This window comes from Oncorhynchus kisutch, linkage group LG6, assembly GCF_002021735.2.
Source record: "Oncorhynchus kisutch isolate 150728-3 linkage group LG6, Okis_V2, whole genome shotgun sequence".
Lineage (NCBI taxonomy): Eukaryota > Metazoa > Chordata > Actinopteri > Salmoniformes > Salmonidae > Oncorhynchus > Oncorhynchus kisutch.
This window is the reverse complement of record NC_034179.2, coordinates 15,665,828-15,683,175: the sequence shown is the minus strand read 5'-3', so window position 1 is coordinate 15,683,175 and position 17,348 is coordinate 15,665,828. Positions and strand designations below refer to the sequence as shown.

The 17,348-nt window shown below is 39.9% G+C and overlaps 1 protein-coding gene across 1 annotated transcript; it reads left to right on the top strand.

Moving 5' to 3' along the window:
• Nucleotides 1–8,181: 8,181 nt before the first annotated feature.
• On the top strand, nt 8,182–12,985 carry LOC109892050 (C3a anaphylatoxin chemotactic receptor-like). Its single transcript, XM_020484469.2, has 2 exons — nt 8,182–8,273; nt 8,667–12,985. The coding sequence occupies exon 2, from the start codon at nt 8,674–8,676 to the stop codon at nt 9,673–9,675; it is 1,002 nt and encodes a 333-aa protein (XP_020340058.1). The 5' UTR covers nt 8,182–8,273; nt 8,667–8,673; the 3' UTR covers nt 9,676–12,985.
• The last annotated feature ends 4,363 nt before the right edge of the window (nt 12,986–17,348 follow it).

Here is a 17,348-nt window from a genome sequence, read left to right as displayed (position 1 = left end):
AGAGTTGATCACAGACAGCACACTCAAGTGTTTTGGAAGGAAACGGAAGTAGGGATGCAGGTCTGTAGTTTTTGGCGTCAGATGAGTCGAGTGTTGGTTTCTTGAGGAGGGGATTGACTTGGGCCATTTTGAAGTCAATGCGGACTCAGCTAGTGGTCAGGGATGAGTTGATGAGACAAGTGAGGAATGGGAGAAGTTCTCTGGAGATGGGAGAAATATAATCTTGTTAGAGAGGGGAGAAAGAGGTCAAGGCGTAGGGTAGTTCTGTGTGAGTGGGATCAGTGTACTAAATAGGCTGAGTGAATGAGGAGTGGATGTTGTCAACCTTCTTTTCAAAGTGGTTGATAAAGTCGTCCGCAGAGAGGGAGGAGAGAGGGAGAGGGGCTGGAGGATTAAGGAGGGAGGAGAAGAAAGAAAATAGTTCCCTAGGGTTTGAGGAGGAAGCTTGAAATGTAGAGTGATGGAAAGTGGCTTTAGTAGCAGATACAGAGGAAGAGAAGGTAGAGAGGAGGGAGTGAAAGGATAATAGGTCCTTCAGAAGTTTAGTTTTACTGAATTTTTGCTTAGCTGCCCGCAGCCCTGTTCTGTAAGCTCGTAATGAGTCACTCAACCACGGAGCAGGAGGGGAGGTCTGAGTACGCAGGGAGGAAAGGGGACAGTGCAAGTCATAGGATGCAGACAGGGAGGAGAGTAGGGTCGAATAGGCAGAATCAGGAGACAGGAGGCAGAAGGATTTAGAAAAAGAGCGAGATTATAGGATAGAAGAGGAGAGAATAGTGGGAGAGAGAGAGCGAAGATTGCGATGGCGCATGACTACCTGAGTTAGGGCTGAGTGGTTAGGGTTGGAAAGGGAGACAGAAAAGGAAACAAAGTAGTGATCAGAGAACTGGATGGGGGTTGCAGTGAGATTAGTAGGTGAACAGCCTCTAGTAAAGATGAGGCCAAGCGTATTACTTGCCTTGTGAGTTGGAGGGGATTGCGAAAAGTTAGGTCAAATGAGGCAAGGAGGGGAAAGAGAGAGTTGGAAAGAAATTAATTGAAGGCAGACAACTGTCTACACACACGATTGTTACTTGTTTATAGTTTACTTTAGTTAATAAATATATTTTTGTTATTCCTTGATCTCCACATTGTCCACAGTGCCTTCAGAAAGTATTCACACCTGTTGACGTTTTACACATTTTGTTATGTTACAAGTGGGATTAAAATGCATTTAATTGTCATTTTTCTGTCAACAATCTACACAAAATACTTGACTGTCAAAGTGGGAGAAAAATGTGAACATTTGTAAAAGTAAAAAATAAAACAATAATGCAGTGCATTCGGAAAGTATTCAGACCCAATGACTTTCCCACATTTTGTTACTTTCTGTCCTTAGTCATTGACAATGTATGATTTTACAACTCAGAAAGAGTCACATGAGGATGCTGTATACCAGAGATTACAGTGGGGCAAAAAAGTATTTAGTCAGCCACCAATTGTGCAAGTTCTCCCACTTAAAAAGGTGAGAGAGGCCTGTTGTGGAATAATCAGAATTGGTTGGTAACATAGGTAAGATGTTTTATATTCATCATATGTTTGTAAGTTACTTCTCATCAAGAATGTTATTTTTGTATAATACTGTGGCAGGGTTGCAGTATCTGTTCTATGTCAAGACTAAGTTGCATGGGCCACAGAGAGGGGAGAGGTCAAAGTATCATCATGTGTAAACATATCTTTTGCTCCACTGTGTCTGTGTGCCAGTCACTCCCTACTTTTCCCATCGGGGAAAGGAGAATGGCAGTGTCTGAAATCATTCTATCCTCTCCGTGAGCTTGTCCAGTATTGGTTGTATTTAGAGTTGGTTGTATCTAAATGACAATTTGATATATGCCTGTTGATATGGAGGATTGGTTTATGGTTCTAGGGTTTGAGTAAGGAGACAAAGCTGAACGATTTATTATGTCTATGCTGTCTGACTATGTGTGTTCTTTGCTATTAAAGGAACTCAGCTGCAATGTGTGAGTGGCTCTCAGAGAATTCATTGAGAGACACTGAATTTACCTGAGAGTCACAGGATTGTGATAGAGCTGATATAATTAAAGATGGACCTTGATAACTAACTCTGACTTGTGTGTGGTTTGCGCTCATGATTTGGTAAATAGAGGAAATTTCCACGACAGGCCTGTAATTTTCATCATAGGTGCACTTCAGCTATGACAGACAAAATGAGAAAAAAAATCCAGAAAATCACATTGTAGGATTTTTAATGAATTTATTTGCAAATTATGGTGGAACATAAGTATTTAGTAGTCAGTTGAAGCAGATGCTAAACTGCAGGACTGTTTTGCTAGCACAGACTGGAATATGTTCAGGGAGTCTTCTGCTGGCATTGAGTACACCACATCAGTCACTGGCTTTATCAATAAGTGCATCGAGGAAGTCGGCCCCACAGTGACTGTACCCCAACCAGAAGCCATGGATTACAGGCAACATTCGCAGTGAGCTAAAGGGTAGAGCTGCCGCTTTCAAGGAGAAGGACTCTAACCCGGAAGTTGATAAGAAATCCCACTATGCTCTCCGACAAACCATCAAATAGGTAAAGCCTCAATACAGGACTAAAATCGAATCGTACTACATCGGCTCCGACGCTCATCGGATGTGGCAGGGCTTGCAAACTATTACAGACTACAAAGGGAAGCACAGCCGAGAGCTGCCCAGTGACACGAGCCTACAAGATGAGCTAAATAACTTCTATGCTCGCTTCTAGGCAAGTAACACTACAACATGCATGAGAGCATCAGCTTTTCCAGACGACTGTGATCACACTCTCCGCAGCCTAAGTGAGTAAGACCTTGAAACAGGTCAACATTCACAAGGCCGCAGGGCCAGACAGATTACAAGGACGTGTACTCCGAGCATGCTCTGACCAACTGGCAAGTGTCTTCACTGACATTTTCAACCTCTCCCTGTCTGGGTCTGTAATACAAACATGTTTCAAGCAGACCACCATAGTCCCTGTGCCCAAGAACACTAAGGTAACTTGCCTAATTGACTACCGACCCGTAGCACTCACGTCTGTAGCCATGAAATGCTTTGAAAGGCTGGTCATTGCTCACATCAATACCATTATCCCAGAAACCCTAGACCCACTCCAATTTGCATACCGCACCAACAGATCCACAGATGATGCAATCTCTATTGCACTCCACACTGCCCTTTCACACCTGGACAAAAGGAACACCTATGTGGGAATGCTATTCATTGACTACAGCTCAGCCTTCAACACCATAGTGCCCTCAAAGCTCATCACTAAGCTAAGGACCCTGGGACTAAACACCTTCCTCTGCAACTGGATCCTGGACTTCATGACAGGCCGCCCCCAGGTGGTAAGGGTAGGTAACAACACATCCGCCACGCTGATCCTCAACACGGGGGCCCCTCAGGGGTGGGTGCTCATTCCCCTCCTGTACTCCCTGTTCACTCATGACTGCATGGCCAGGCACGACTCCAACACTATCATTAAGTTTGCTGATGACACAACAGTGGTAGGCCTGATCACTGACAATGATGAGACAGCTTATAGGGAGGATGTCAGAGACCTGACCATGTGTTGCAAGGAGAACAACCTCTCCCTCAACATGATCAAGACAAAGGAGATGATTGTGGACTACAGGAAAAGGAGGACCGAGCACGCCACCATTCTCATCGACGGGGCTGTAGTGAAGCAGGTTGAGAGCTTCAAGTTCCTTGGCATCCACATCACCAACAATCTAACATGGTCCAAGCACACCAAGACAATTGTGAAGAGGGCACGACAAAACCTATTCCCCTCAGGAAACTGAAAAGATGTGGCATGGGGTCCTCAGATCTTCAAAAGGTTTTACAGCTGCACAATCAAGAGCATCCTGACGGTTTGCATCACTGCCTGGTATGGCAACTGCTCAGCCTCTGACCGCAAGGCACTACAGAGGGTAGTGCGTAAGGCCCAGTACATCACCGGGGTCAAGCTTCCTGCCATCCAGGACCTCTATACCAGTCGGTGTCAGAGGAAGGCCCTAAAAATGGTCTAAAAAACTGTTCTCTCTGCCACCGCACGGCAAGCAGTCCTGGAGCGCCACGTCTAGGTCCAAGAGGCTCCTAAATAGTTTCTACCCCAAGCCATAAGACTCATGAACAGCTGATCAAATGGCTACCCAGACTATTTGCACCCCCCCCCCTCTGGAACGCTGCTGCTACTCTCTGTTATTGTCCATGCATAGTCACTTTAATAACTCTACCTACATGTACATATTACCTCAATTACCTCGACACCGGTGCCCCCGCACATTGACATTGACTCTGTACCCCCTGTATTGTTATTTACTGCTGCTCTTTAATGATTTGTTATTCTTATCTCTAACTTTTTTTTGTTGAGATTTTCTTAAAACTGCATTGCTAGTTAAGGGCTTGTAATTATGAATTTCACTGTAAGGTCTACACCTGTTGTATTCGGTGCATGTGACAAATTACATTTGATTTGATTTGATAGATGTTCAGTCTTAGTAAGGATGTGTTCCACTCTGAGGCTTGTGAGAATAAAACCATTCATTTAAATAGATCAAAATGCACATGAAAAGTTTGGAAAATGTTAGTTCCTTTTTCTGAGTGGAGAAGTAATAGACCTCTAAAATGTTAGTTCCTTTTTCTGAGTGGAGAAGTGATAGACCTAAAATGTTAGTTCCTTTTTTAGAAAAAATAATATTATATATTATATTTTCCCAGTCACATCTGAAACTTTTCACATGCATTGTTGTTTATTAATATTAGTGGTTTTATTCCCACATTCCTCAAAGTGGAATTGTGATGATGGGAACACATCCTCACTAAGACTAAACATTTCCCTAAGTTTAGCTAAATGTGTATTCATCTATCTATAATATTCAGGGCTACCTTAACTTCTTGCTCCAGCCAAACCACACACGTTAGTTTCTTACATTTTGGTAAACACTCTCATCCAGAGTGATTAATCAAAGGATTAATTTGTAGACAAACTAGAATTAAAGCCAGACTAATTCAGTGGCACAGATGGAACTATCCAAGCAGAAAATACATCTCCTTCAAATATTGATATTTGATTGTGTAGACAAAATTCAGTATCACTTTTGGATTACAATAAATAGCCTAATAACTTGTCGAAATGTTAACAAAACAACTATACATTTCTTCTTATGTAATCCTATAAAGTGGGCATGTAAAAGACAGCATTCAGAGGTCAAGGCAGGTCTGTGGAGATAACTTTTAAATGGTTGAAAGCGCAGTGATAGACATTTGGCTGACAACTAAATCGCAAAACAGACATTGTTTTTTTGATTGGAATTTGGTTTTGCATTTAGATGGTTGAAATCCTAATCATAACACATTGGAAATTCAGTAAACTTTTTGAGTTGGTGTGTATAGTTTGTAATCTCATTAATCAATGTCTCAACCAAGTATTACCTGTCACACCCTGATCTATTTCACCTGTCTTTGTGCTTGTCTCCACCCCCCATCAGGTGTCTCCCATCTCCCATCATTATCCCCTGTGTATTTATACCTGTGTTCTCTGTTTGTCTGTTGCCAGTTTGTTTTGTTTGTAAAGCCTACCAGTGTTTTCCCCCTTGCTCCTGGCTTTTCTAAAGTTCCCGTTTTCTAGTTTTGACCATTCTGCCTGCTGTCCTGTACCTTGTCCCACCACACTGAATTATTGACCTCTGCCTGCCCTGAGACTGCCTGCTGTTGTGTACCTTATGGACTCTGATCTGGATTACTGACCTCTGCTTGACCTGTCGTTTTGCCTGCCCCCTCTTCTAGTAATACACTTGTATTACTTACTTACTTATTACTTACTTCACTATTTACTTTGTCTGCATCTGGGTCTTTCCTAAAATGTGATAATTATCCATGTTGAAATTGTGGTTTGCCGAATGGGTACTTTCAATACTTCTTCTTTCTTGAACTTTATTACTCATTTTGTCACGTATGTCCCATAGATTTTTGCCCCTCCCTATCACATTCTTCCACTGAAACAAAAAACCTTTAAGATAAGTGACAAAATCAGAACAGAGACCTGAAAGAAGAGTTAAGTTTGATGCAAATATTCAGTTGAATTTTAGGTGAACTCTTGCGTAGCACCTAAATAGATTCACTGTTGCTATCGAAGTCATTCTTAAGGGTAGGTTTTAAAGTGCAAATAAAATGTGACCATACTTTATCACTCATATCTCATCAATTATGCTAATAGATTTTTTTAAAGTCATCAACAGCTCTTGTTTCAATTCAAACCAGAATTGAACTAAACAGACAATAGGCCTCGGGTTTCAAGCTCTGGTTGATTTCAAATGTAATTATATTTAGTGATATTGGATTGTGTTTGGTTGTCATTGCAGCCAACTATCAACTATTGAAGGAGATGTATCCAGGGCCGGATTAGGAAATCATAGGCCTTCATCTCCACCAAAAGTCTAGGTTAAAGAATAGGACTAAATTAATTCAAACTTTTTTTTAAAGCTGCAATATGTATATTTTTGGGAGACCCAACCAAATTCACCTAGAAATTTCTATGGTTCCCATTCTTAAATTAAGTTTTTGCTTCTTTTAACTTTCGGTTTTATACGCCAGCTTCAAACAGCTGAAAATACAATATTTTGGGTTATTGAAAAGATAAATCAGAGTGGTTTTAGATGGTTTGCAATGATTTTCTACATTGTACTTGCTTGTTTTGTCACATAAAAAGTACCCAATTGTCATACTTGAGAAAAAGTAAAGATATCTTAATAACAAAACTCAAGTAAGTCACCCAGTAAAATACTTATTGAGTAAAAGTCTAAAACTATTTGGTTTAAAATATACTTTAGTATCAAAAGTAAATGTAATTACTAAAATATACAAATTATCAAAAGTAAAAGTAAAAATATAAATTGTTTCACATTCCCTACATTAAACTAATATTTTTAATTTACGGATAACCAGGGGCACACTCAAACACTCTGACATGATTTACAAACAAAGCATTTGCGTTTCCTGAGTCTTTGAGTCCGCCAGATCAGAGACAGTAAGGATTAAACAAGGATCTTCTCTTGATTAGTGTGTACATTTTTCCTTTCCTGCTAAGCATAAAAAAAATGTAACGAGTACTTTTGGGTGTCAGGGAAAATGTATGGAGTAAAAAGTATATAATTTTCTTTAGGAATGTAGTGAAGTAAAAGTAAAAGTTAGCAAAAATATAAATAGTCAAGTAAAGTACAGATACCCCAAAAAACTACTTAAGTAGTACTTTAAAGTTTTTCTCTTTAAGTACTTTACACCCCTGCATATCAAATGGGATTCATCTCCTTCAAATGTTGATATTTGGTTGTGTAGACACAATTCCATATCCCCTTTGGAATACAATAAATAGCCTAATAACTTGTCTACATGTTAACAAATGAAATGTTGTAGTCACATTAAAACCAAAAATTGAATTAAGTTAATGAAGTTAATGAATGGGATCAAGCCAGTGGTTCAGATTAAACTATCCAAACAGTAGGGTACGTCTCCTTTAAATGTTGATATTTGGTTGCATTGTCAACCAAACACAATATTACTTTTGTAATACAGTAAATAGCCAAACATTCAGCCTTAAAATGAGTAACACATCCATGGCCACATTTTGAGTATAAGATGGCATGCATAGGTTGAGGCAGGTCTGTGGAGATCTTCACAAGTGCTGTAATAATCTGTGCAGAATCTCGAATGGCTTTGATTACTTTCGCCATGTACTTTTAATGTAATCTCAACTGCAATCCAGGTAGTTTGGTTCTGCTATTAGATGAAGCACAGGGACAACATAATATATTGTATAAATAAATAAAATATCTGACATTGTATTCCCATTTGAACTTTTCTGTATTTTTAAATGATTGAAAGAGCAGTGATAAACATTTGGCTGACAACTAAATCGACAAGTATACATTGTTTTTATATTGGAATTTAGTTGTGCATTTAGATGGTTGAATGCATAGTAATAACTCATTGAACATTCAGCTAACTTTTGCCTGTCTTTTTGAGTTGGTTGTCGTCTCAATGTCTCAACCAAATATTACCCAATTATCTACGTTGAAATGATGTGGTGTGTCCAGCGGGTACTTTCAATACTTCTTCTTTCTTTGACTTTAATATGCATTTTGTCACTTTCCGTCCCATCGATTTAGTCCCTCCCTGCCACGTTCTATCCCTCAAAAACAAAACACCTTAAAGATAAGTGACCAAATCAGAACAGAGACCTGAAGGAAGAGGTGAGTTTGATATAAATGTTCAGTTGAATTTTAGGTGTGCTCTTACGTAGCTCCTTTTAAATAATTAACTTGGGAAAAATAATTGATAGTATTATTTTCTAATATTTGTTTAACTTTGTGAAGAGGATTTGACACCCCTCTGTTTCATGACAATAGAAACTAAGGACCAACATTTTCCACATTGAAGGTGCTAATGTTTGAATTTCAATTCTGTTCATTAATGCAGCCACATGGTATATAAACAGCAAGACCATTGACATTAATTATGACTGGTTATAAGAATGACCTCACTGAGAACCCTTACTGCAATGCTAAGTTAAGTTAAAACATACATTTAGAAAATGGTGTGTTTTACAATGAGTGACATTGTGTATCAAACAATTCCTCCCCTAGTGACAACATGAATTTCTCAGAGGAGTACTTGGAGGATTATTATGACATGTTCATTCAAACTGCTCAATCAGAGCAGCTAATTCAGTCCATACGGGTGGTGTCCATAGTCATCTACAGCATAACCTGTGTCCTCGGTATCCCAGGAAACTCATTTGTCATCTGGATAGCTGGAGTGAAGATGAAGAGAACAGTCAACACAGTCTGGTTTGTAAACCTGGCTGTAGCAGACCTCCTCTGCTGTATCTCCATACCCTTCTCATTGGTTGAAATCATATTGAACCAACACTGGCCATTCGGAGAGGCTATGTGTAAGGTTATCCCCTCTGTCATGTATCTCAACATGTTTGCCAGCGTCTTCACCCTGGTTCTCATCAGCCTGGACCGATTTGTCCTGATCATCCTGCCTGTCTTGGCCCAGAACCACCGGAGCATCACCCTGGCCTGGTTGCTGTGTGGTCTGGCCTGGGTCCTGGCCTTGCTCCTCAGCCTCCCCACCATGATTCATAATGGGACCATTGATAGTGTCGACAATGATGAAATTATTATGTGCACCTCTGTACACCCCCTTGGCGAAAACAACATTAGGGGCTTCTTTTCTGCCATCAAAGCCACCCATGTTCCCAGGCTGGTCCTCGGCTTCCTCGTTCCCCTGACGGTCATCGCTGTCTGCTACCTGCTCATCGGCAGGAGGGTGAGCAGCGCTCACTTCAAGTCTCAGAGGACCTTCTGGCTCATTCTGGCTGTGGTGGCAGCATTCTTTGTGTGCTGGCTGCCGTATCACACCATAGGTATGGTGATTGGGTATGGTAGGTTTGCCTCGGCAGGTGAAGCCTGGAATTGGTACCCCCTGGCCATCTCTCTGGCCTATGTCAACAGCTGCCTCAACCCTGTCCTGTATGTGTTTATGGGCCAGGACTTCAAGGAGAGGGTCAGGGTCTCTTTCCGTAAAATATTTGAGAATGTCTTCAGTGAGGATGCCATAACACACACATCTGTGACTCATGTCTGAGTCCAATATGTCTGATAACTCTCCTGGGTCGTATTCATAAAACAGCATACTTAAGTTATAGATAATGCTAAGAGCGTGCAAAGCTGTTATCAAAGGGTGGCTACTTTGAAGAATCTCAAATATAAAATATATTTGTTTAACACTTTTTAGGTTACTACATGATTCCATATGTGTTATTTCCTAGTTTTGATGTCTTCACTATTATTCTACATATAGAAAATAGTAAAAAAGAAAGAAACAGAAAAACCCTTGAACGAGTAGGTGTGTCCAAACTTTTGACTGGAACGGTATATTCTTTATTATTGGTGTGTAGAAAAGGAACTGGGAGCCAATGTCTAGATTACTGGGAGCCAATGTCTAGATTACTGGGAGCCAGTGTCTAGATTACTCTAATCAAGGCATTCCAAGTAAAACAATACATTTTTTTATAGCCATCCACCACTTACACATTCCTCTCATGCTTACTGTAATATCTGTCATTTAAAAAAAGAAACAGTCTGAAGATCAACTGGCTGGTTGGCATAGATGTACTCCACTAAAGCCACATAGTGGTGCTATAGAGCAATGATAAGCACCACACTAACCCCATATGATAAACTCATCTCATGATGATAGAGAAGTCACTGTGTAACTGATTAAATATTGAAGTGTTGTGACAACAGCTTGGGTTCATTTATATGTCAGAAAATCTGAACACTCTCGCTGACAGCTTCATTTTCTCAAAGTTATCTCCTGGTATGTGATGACTGTCATATTGGGTGGATTGGAGTTTTGTTTGGATAAGAGGAGTCAACTATTTTCTGATCCCCTGCTTGGAAATGGAAATGTACATTTGAACTTAAAGGAGCAATCAGCATTTGCTACATCCATTTTTGAACATAGAAATTAATGATATGTACTCATTGATTTTTTAAGAATACAACATATGCCTCATGAGCTAAATTCAACTGTTGTACCCCAACAGAACCCCAAATAAGCTTATTTTTACTCCAATGTTTGTAAACAAACACCAAATAGCCTAAAAACCTAGTCAAAGTAAAATGTTGATATCAATAATGTTCAACCCTTGCATCCATAGCTCTGTCTATGACTTTGAGAGTGGTCTAGCCCCACCCGTTTATATTTTTACAGAAACAGGGGTGGGGTGTACGCGTTGTAATTGTTTCAACTGCTGATTGCCCCATTAAGTACCCTTCTAGCCTCTATGACTACATTTACACAGGCAGACCAATTGTGATATTTTTTCCACTAATTGATCTTTTGACCAATCAAATCAGCTCTGAAAAATACATTTCAAAATGAAAAAAAATTTGATTGGGCAAAAGATCAATTAGGGGAAAAAAGATCAGAAATGGGCTGCCTGTGTAGACACAGACCTTGTGTTACTTTCCTTCTAAGCAATGTAGGAGCCATAAAAATAGGACATCTAGAATGGACAAAGCCCCTCACACCACTGCAATTTGACAGTGCAATGGAATAATGGAATAATTAATGGAATGTCTGCTCTAGTAATTCTAGTTCTATTCACTTATTTTAAACGTCAAACAAATAACGAAAAAGCAAACATAATTCTCTTGTCTCTTATTCTCACAAATGCAAAAAAAGGACATGCTGAACAATAATTATAATTATTATTATTTCTGTAGAGCGCATTTTCCACGCTCAATGCGCATAAATGCAGTGACATTCTGTAAATACAAAGCTCAATTCACTCTTAGACTACCACTGCTCAACTCAGGAAAAGGAACAAGCAGTTTGAAATGGATACCTTTCCCAAGAAACCTCTGAAACCTTATCAAATGAGTGGTTTCATTCTGATAGGTCTCAGAATGGAAGTGTGACGATAATAACACCCCATCACTAAAATACTGAACATTTACACTTTACATTTTTGTCATTTAGCAGACGTTCTTATCCAGAGCGACTTACAGTTAGTGCATCAAGTTTTGCTAAATGTGTATTGATGAGTGTATATTTCTTTTAAACCTGTTAGTGATTGCAGTGCGCCAAATTCAAACTACAGAAATATCAAGATTCAAGATTCACAAAAATATAAGTGTAATTCATCAAAATAAAGCTTCACTTCTTGTTAATCCAGCCGCAGTGTCAGATATCAAAAATGCTTTACGGCGAAAGCAGACCATGCAATTATCTGAGGACAGCGCCCCGCATACAAACACATGCAAATAATTTTCAACCAGGCAGGTGGCGACACAAAAGTCAGAAATAACGATATAATAAATCCCTTACTTTTGAAGATCTTCTTCTTTTTGCAATCCCAAATGTCTCAGTGACACAATGAATGGTCGTTTTGTTCGATAAATTCCTTTTTTATATCCCCAAAATGTCAATTTATTTGGCGCGTTTGATTCAGAAATACACCGGTTCCAACTCACCCAACATGACTACAAAGTATCTAATAAGTTACCTGTAAAGTTGGTCCAAACATTTCAATCAACGTTCCTAATACAACCTAAAACGTAAATAAACGTAAATAATCGATCAAATTTAAGACGGGATAAACTGTTTCCAATACCGGACAAAAACAACGTGAAGGGCGTTCCAGTTCACACGCACCAAAATACTAGAGACCTTCAGAGTGACACTTACAAAGAACAGCCATACCTCTTCATTTCTCAAAAGAAAAACATCGAAACATAGGAACTGCAACCAGGTTCCTATTAAATAGGGCCTCTCATAGAAAACCATTGGGAAATACTATGACCTCAAATTCTTTCCTCTGGATGGTTTGTCCTCTGGGTTTTGCCTGCCAAATCAGTTCTGTTATACTTACAGACATTATTTTAACAGTTTTACAAACTTTTGAGTGCTTTCTCTCCAAATATACCAATTATATGCATACCATAGCTTCTGGGCCTGAGTAACATGCAGTTTACTTTGGGCACGCTTTTCATCCGGACGTGAAAATACTGCCCCCTATCCCTAAGAAGTTTTAAGGGCCCTGTTTTCTACCAACATTTCATCTAGCCATATCATTTATATCTTTTCAACTATTTCATGAACAAGTTAAAGGCATAGTTCGCCCAAATTACAAAATTACATATTGGTTTCCTTACCCTGTAGGCAGAATATGGACAAGGTAATACAGCACACCATGCTTTGGTCTTGTTTACCAGTCCACTATTTCCAAATTGTAACTTTTTAGTGTTTGTGGCACCAAACAATTCAAGTCAATATCCAAGATATTAGCATTTTCTGTGTGTCATGTCCAAACATGCATCATGTCCAAATCATCTTAAGGTAATGTAATTAATCTTAAATAAAGGTTAAATATATTTTATTTATTTAAGCTTCACAATCAATTTTGAATTATTTGTCCATGAAAAATGTAAATGCCACAAATTGTTTTGAATTACTCTTGTTATTGTCATTCATTGAATGTATGTAGAATATTTGACTATCAAACACTATGGCTGCGTTTACACAGGCATCCCAAATCTGATACATTTGACCAATTACATCAGATCTAATTGGTCAAAAGACCAATTAGTGAACAGGGTCAGGACAGGCAAGGGTCAAAAACCAGGAGGACGAGAAAAAGAGAGGCTGGGAAAAGAGAGGGGCTGACAGGACAAACGCTGGTAAGCTTGACAAACAAGATGAACTGGCACAGAAAACACAGGTATAAATACCCAGGGGAAAATTGGGGAAGATGGGCGACACCTGGATTTGCAAATAAATTCATTTTGTCTGTCATAGTTGAAGTGTACCTATGATGAAAATTACAGGCCTCTCTCATCTTTTTAAGTGGGAGAACTTGCACAATTGGTGGCTGACTAAATACTTTTTTGCCCCACTGTATCTAATAAGTTACCTGTAAACTTTGTCCAAACATATCCTAAAACGTAAATAATAATTATAATTTAAGATGGGAAATACTGTGCTCAATACCGGACAAAAACAAAGTGAAGCACGTTCCAGGTCGCGCGCACCAAACCATTAGAGTGTATCTGGAGTGACACAGGGCTATTTCTATATTTCTCAAAGGAAAAACATAAACCAATTTCTAAAGACTGTTGACATCTAGTGGAAGCCATAGGAACTGCAAGCATATTTCTATTAAAAAGGGATTGCCATAGAAATCTTATGGAAAACAGATTTAGCTCAAAATTGTTTTTCCCTGGATGGATTGTGCTCCGGGTTTTGCCTGCCAAACCAGTTCTGTTATACTCACAGACATTATTCAAACAGTTTTAGAAACTTCAGTGTTTTCTATCCAAATCTACTAATAATATGCATATCCTTGCTTCTTGCTCCCCCTAGCCGAAAGAGGTTTTAATAACAGCCAGATACAAACAGCATCATCACTTTTCTCATTGTATAATTCCTTCTTGCATCTATGTGCTCTTCTCCTCTCACCTTTTCCCTTGGCTTGTGGATTTCAGTGCACAACACAACGACTGTCTGTGACCAGGTGTAAAAAACTCTAAGCCAAACCTTCATACCATAACGGCTAACCGCTACACACAGCCGACATTAAATTGTTGTCAGCATATTAGCTAACGTCATAGTAAACATAGCTACTAGAACAAATGCGTTAGTAAACCCGCTACAATCATGTAGTACAGTGTACAGCAAACAGTTTAGCAGTTACACCGGCGGGCAAAGGTGGCAATAAATTAACACAATCGAAAGCTTGCCTTGACTTGGAAGAGTTCCAGTGTTGGATAGCCTTAGCCAGCTAGCTAACATACAGTGCCTTGCGAAAGTATTCGGCCCCCTTGAACTTTGCGACCTTTTGCCACATTTCAGGCTTCAAACATAAAGATATAAAACTGTATTTTTTTTGTGAAGAATCAACAACAAGTGGGACACAATCATGAAGTGGAACGACATTTATTGGATATTTCAAACTTTTTTAACAAATCAAAAACTGAAAAATTGGGCGTGCAAAATTATTCAGCCCCCTTAAGTTAATACTTTGTAGCGCCACCTTTTGCTGCGATTACAGCTGTAAGTCGCTTGGGGTATGTCTCTATCAGTTTTGCACATCGAGAGACTGAAATTTTTTCCCATTCCTCCTTGCAAAACAGCTTCGAGCTCAGTGAGGTTGGATGGAGAGCATTTGTGAACAGCAGTTTTCAGTTCTTTCCACAGATTCTCGATTGGATTCAGGTCTGGACTTTGACTTGGCCATTCTAACACCTGGATATGTTTATTTTGTAGATTTGTAGATTTTGCTTTATGTTTTGGATCACTGTCTTGTTGGAAGACAAATCTCCGTCCCAGTCTCAGGTCTTTTGCAGACTCCATCAGGTTTATGGTTTATGTTTGAAGCCTGAAATGTGGCAAAAGGTCGCAAAGTTCAAGGGGGCCGAATACTTTCGCAAGGCACTGTATATTAATACAGGGCAGATCAGCCTTTAAAGCCCATTGTTTTATTCTGTGGGAACAATCTGTATAGTCGTTACAGGCACTGGAGGGTTAGGGCTGCTTTAGTAAGCTCCACCCAGCTGTTCCAAAAGCAACACATTCTGCTCACATTGATTAGTCACAGGACCAAATAGGAATGATTAGGGTACATTTGTATCACCGAATGGGTTAATCCCTACTGATCTGACTGCAGAGGCACAGCACACTGCCTGCCTGGTTCTTTGCCTGCCAAGACTGCCTACATGACTGCCTGTTTGCCTTACCGCCTGCAAGTCTCCCTGCCTCAGCCTGCCATCGTTTGGAACTCATTTGCTTGTAATTTACGCTCCAAGGTTTCATGGCGGGTTGTCTTGGTTACCGGGGTTGGGTTCTGAGGAGTGTATCAAGAACATATGCTCATTATGAAGAGATTGGTTCAGATATTAGACTATTCCCTGTACAGAATCTACTTGGCCTATCAATAGGCTGTATTGCAGGTTAAAAAGAAGCAGAAACAACAGAAACATTTGATTTTGGGTTAAATTAGATAGAGATGGAGACTGAACATTTGGGAAAAGCCAATTACTCAATGTATTTCAACTCCGCTCCACTCTGCTCTATCTCCCCTGCCAATAAGTCCTTGTGAACTGTAGTCATTTTTAAAGTAGTCTCTTATGGTCATGTATGGAGACAGGATTCCGTTGGTAATTACCGTCTATACTGCAGACTGTAATAAGACATAAGAAAATGCTTTTCTTTCTGAGGTTAGAAACATGTATTTTTCTACAGCCCAAAACAGTAATAGAGTATTTGATAAGACAGTGTGGCTCCTGACAGATATACTCACTTTGACAAAGTACTAGATCTGGATTCCTCATCTCACTGTAACATATATACTCACTTTGACAAAACACTGCTCTTCATTCTGGATTCCTCATTCCCCGTCATCTCACTGTGAATATCGATTTTCTTCTTGCTGTAATTCTTTAACTTGTGTTTATCATGGATCCCAGCCAAGCTCATTTCCTGAAAGAAAGGAAGGTCATTTCAGGTCAGGAGAACATTCCAGGGTCTCATCCCATATTGTATGATCTCTATTGATCCTGTTAATGGTGTTTCTGGGTCTCTAGATATTCCACCAACAAGATCCCATGTGGTGAGTGTAGCAACATATTCACAAAATAGTTCATGAGGTACAAACAAACACACATATCTGGGAGTTGAGAGACACCTGAGAGAGAAACACATCAAAGCTCATTAACACACAGAGAGAGAGAGAGAGAGAGAGAGAGAGAGAGAGAGAGAGAGAGAGAGAGAGAGAGAGAGACTAACTGCCGAGGTTGGATCCACTCCCTGTGTCTGTCTGATGATGAGGGACTGCTGTGCTGCTATCTGTCTGAAACAGTAGTCGTCCAGAAGGGTGCTCTATGTCCAAATAGGCACCACAGTGGCAGGTTGTATGATGCGCTGTCTGTGTCCAGTCCAGTCCAGTGGTGGGGAATGTTTGCAAGCAGGTGCTTAGCCAGCCTGCACACCTTCACTGGGCCAATACCTGGGGCATAGTTAGATATTTTAACCAGAAGAATATTATATAGTCAGATGTAATGGTTTCTGAGCAGAAACAGTGGATTAACTTGCTCCCTCATTATCACCTTATACAGTACAGGCTGGCTCACGGGGAAAGGGCTCTCTTGACATTGTCCTCAAGAGGCACTGGGCAATGGTTGCAGTGGAAGCCACACAAAGGTATAGTCCTACATTGTGCCCAACACTTGCCATATTGTTTTAATTGAAACTGCCAATCACTAGTTTGTGAGAGCTTTCGACTCTAGTGCTCAGTTGTCATATCCACAAATACAATATGAATCAAGATGACCTTGTCTTTACCGAGTCATAAGTAGGCATTTTGCATCCACAGATTGTGAGCTGTGTTACTGTGGTCACATTTGCATTTATCATCATTGGAAAATAAATGAAGGAATTTATGCATGTTGTTGATGCCTCAGACTCTGCTTTAACAATAGATAAGCAGCCACATATTCCCTCATAATATCTGTTATTATATCTGTATACGAAATGCTTCAGTCTGGTTTTAGACCCCATCATAGCACTGAGACGGCACTTGTGAAGGTGGTAAATGACATTTTAATGGCATCGGACCGAGGCTCTGCATCTGTCCTCGTGCTCCTAGACCTTAGTGCTGCTTTTGATACCATCGATCACCACATTCTTTTGGAGAGATTGGAAACCCAAATTGGTCTACACGGACATGTTCTGGCCTGGTTTAGATCTTATCTGTC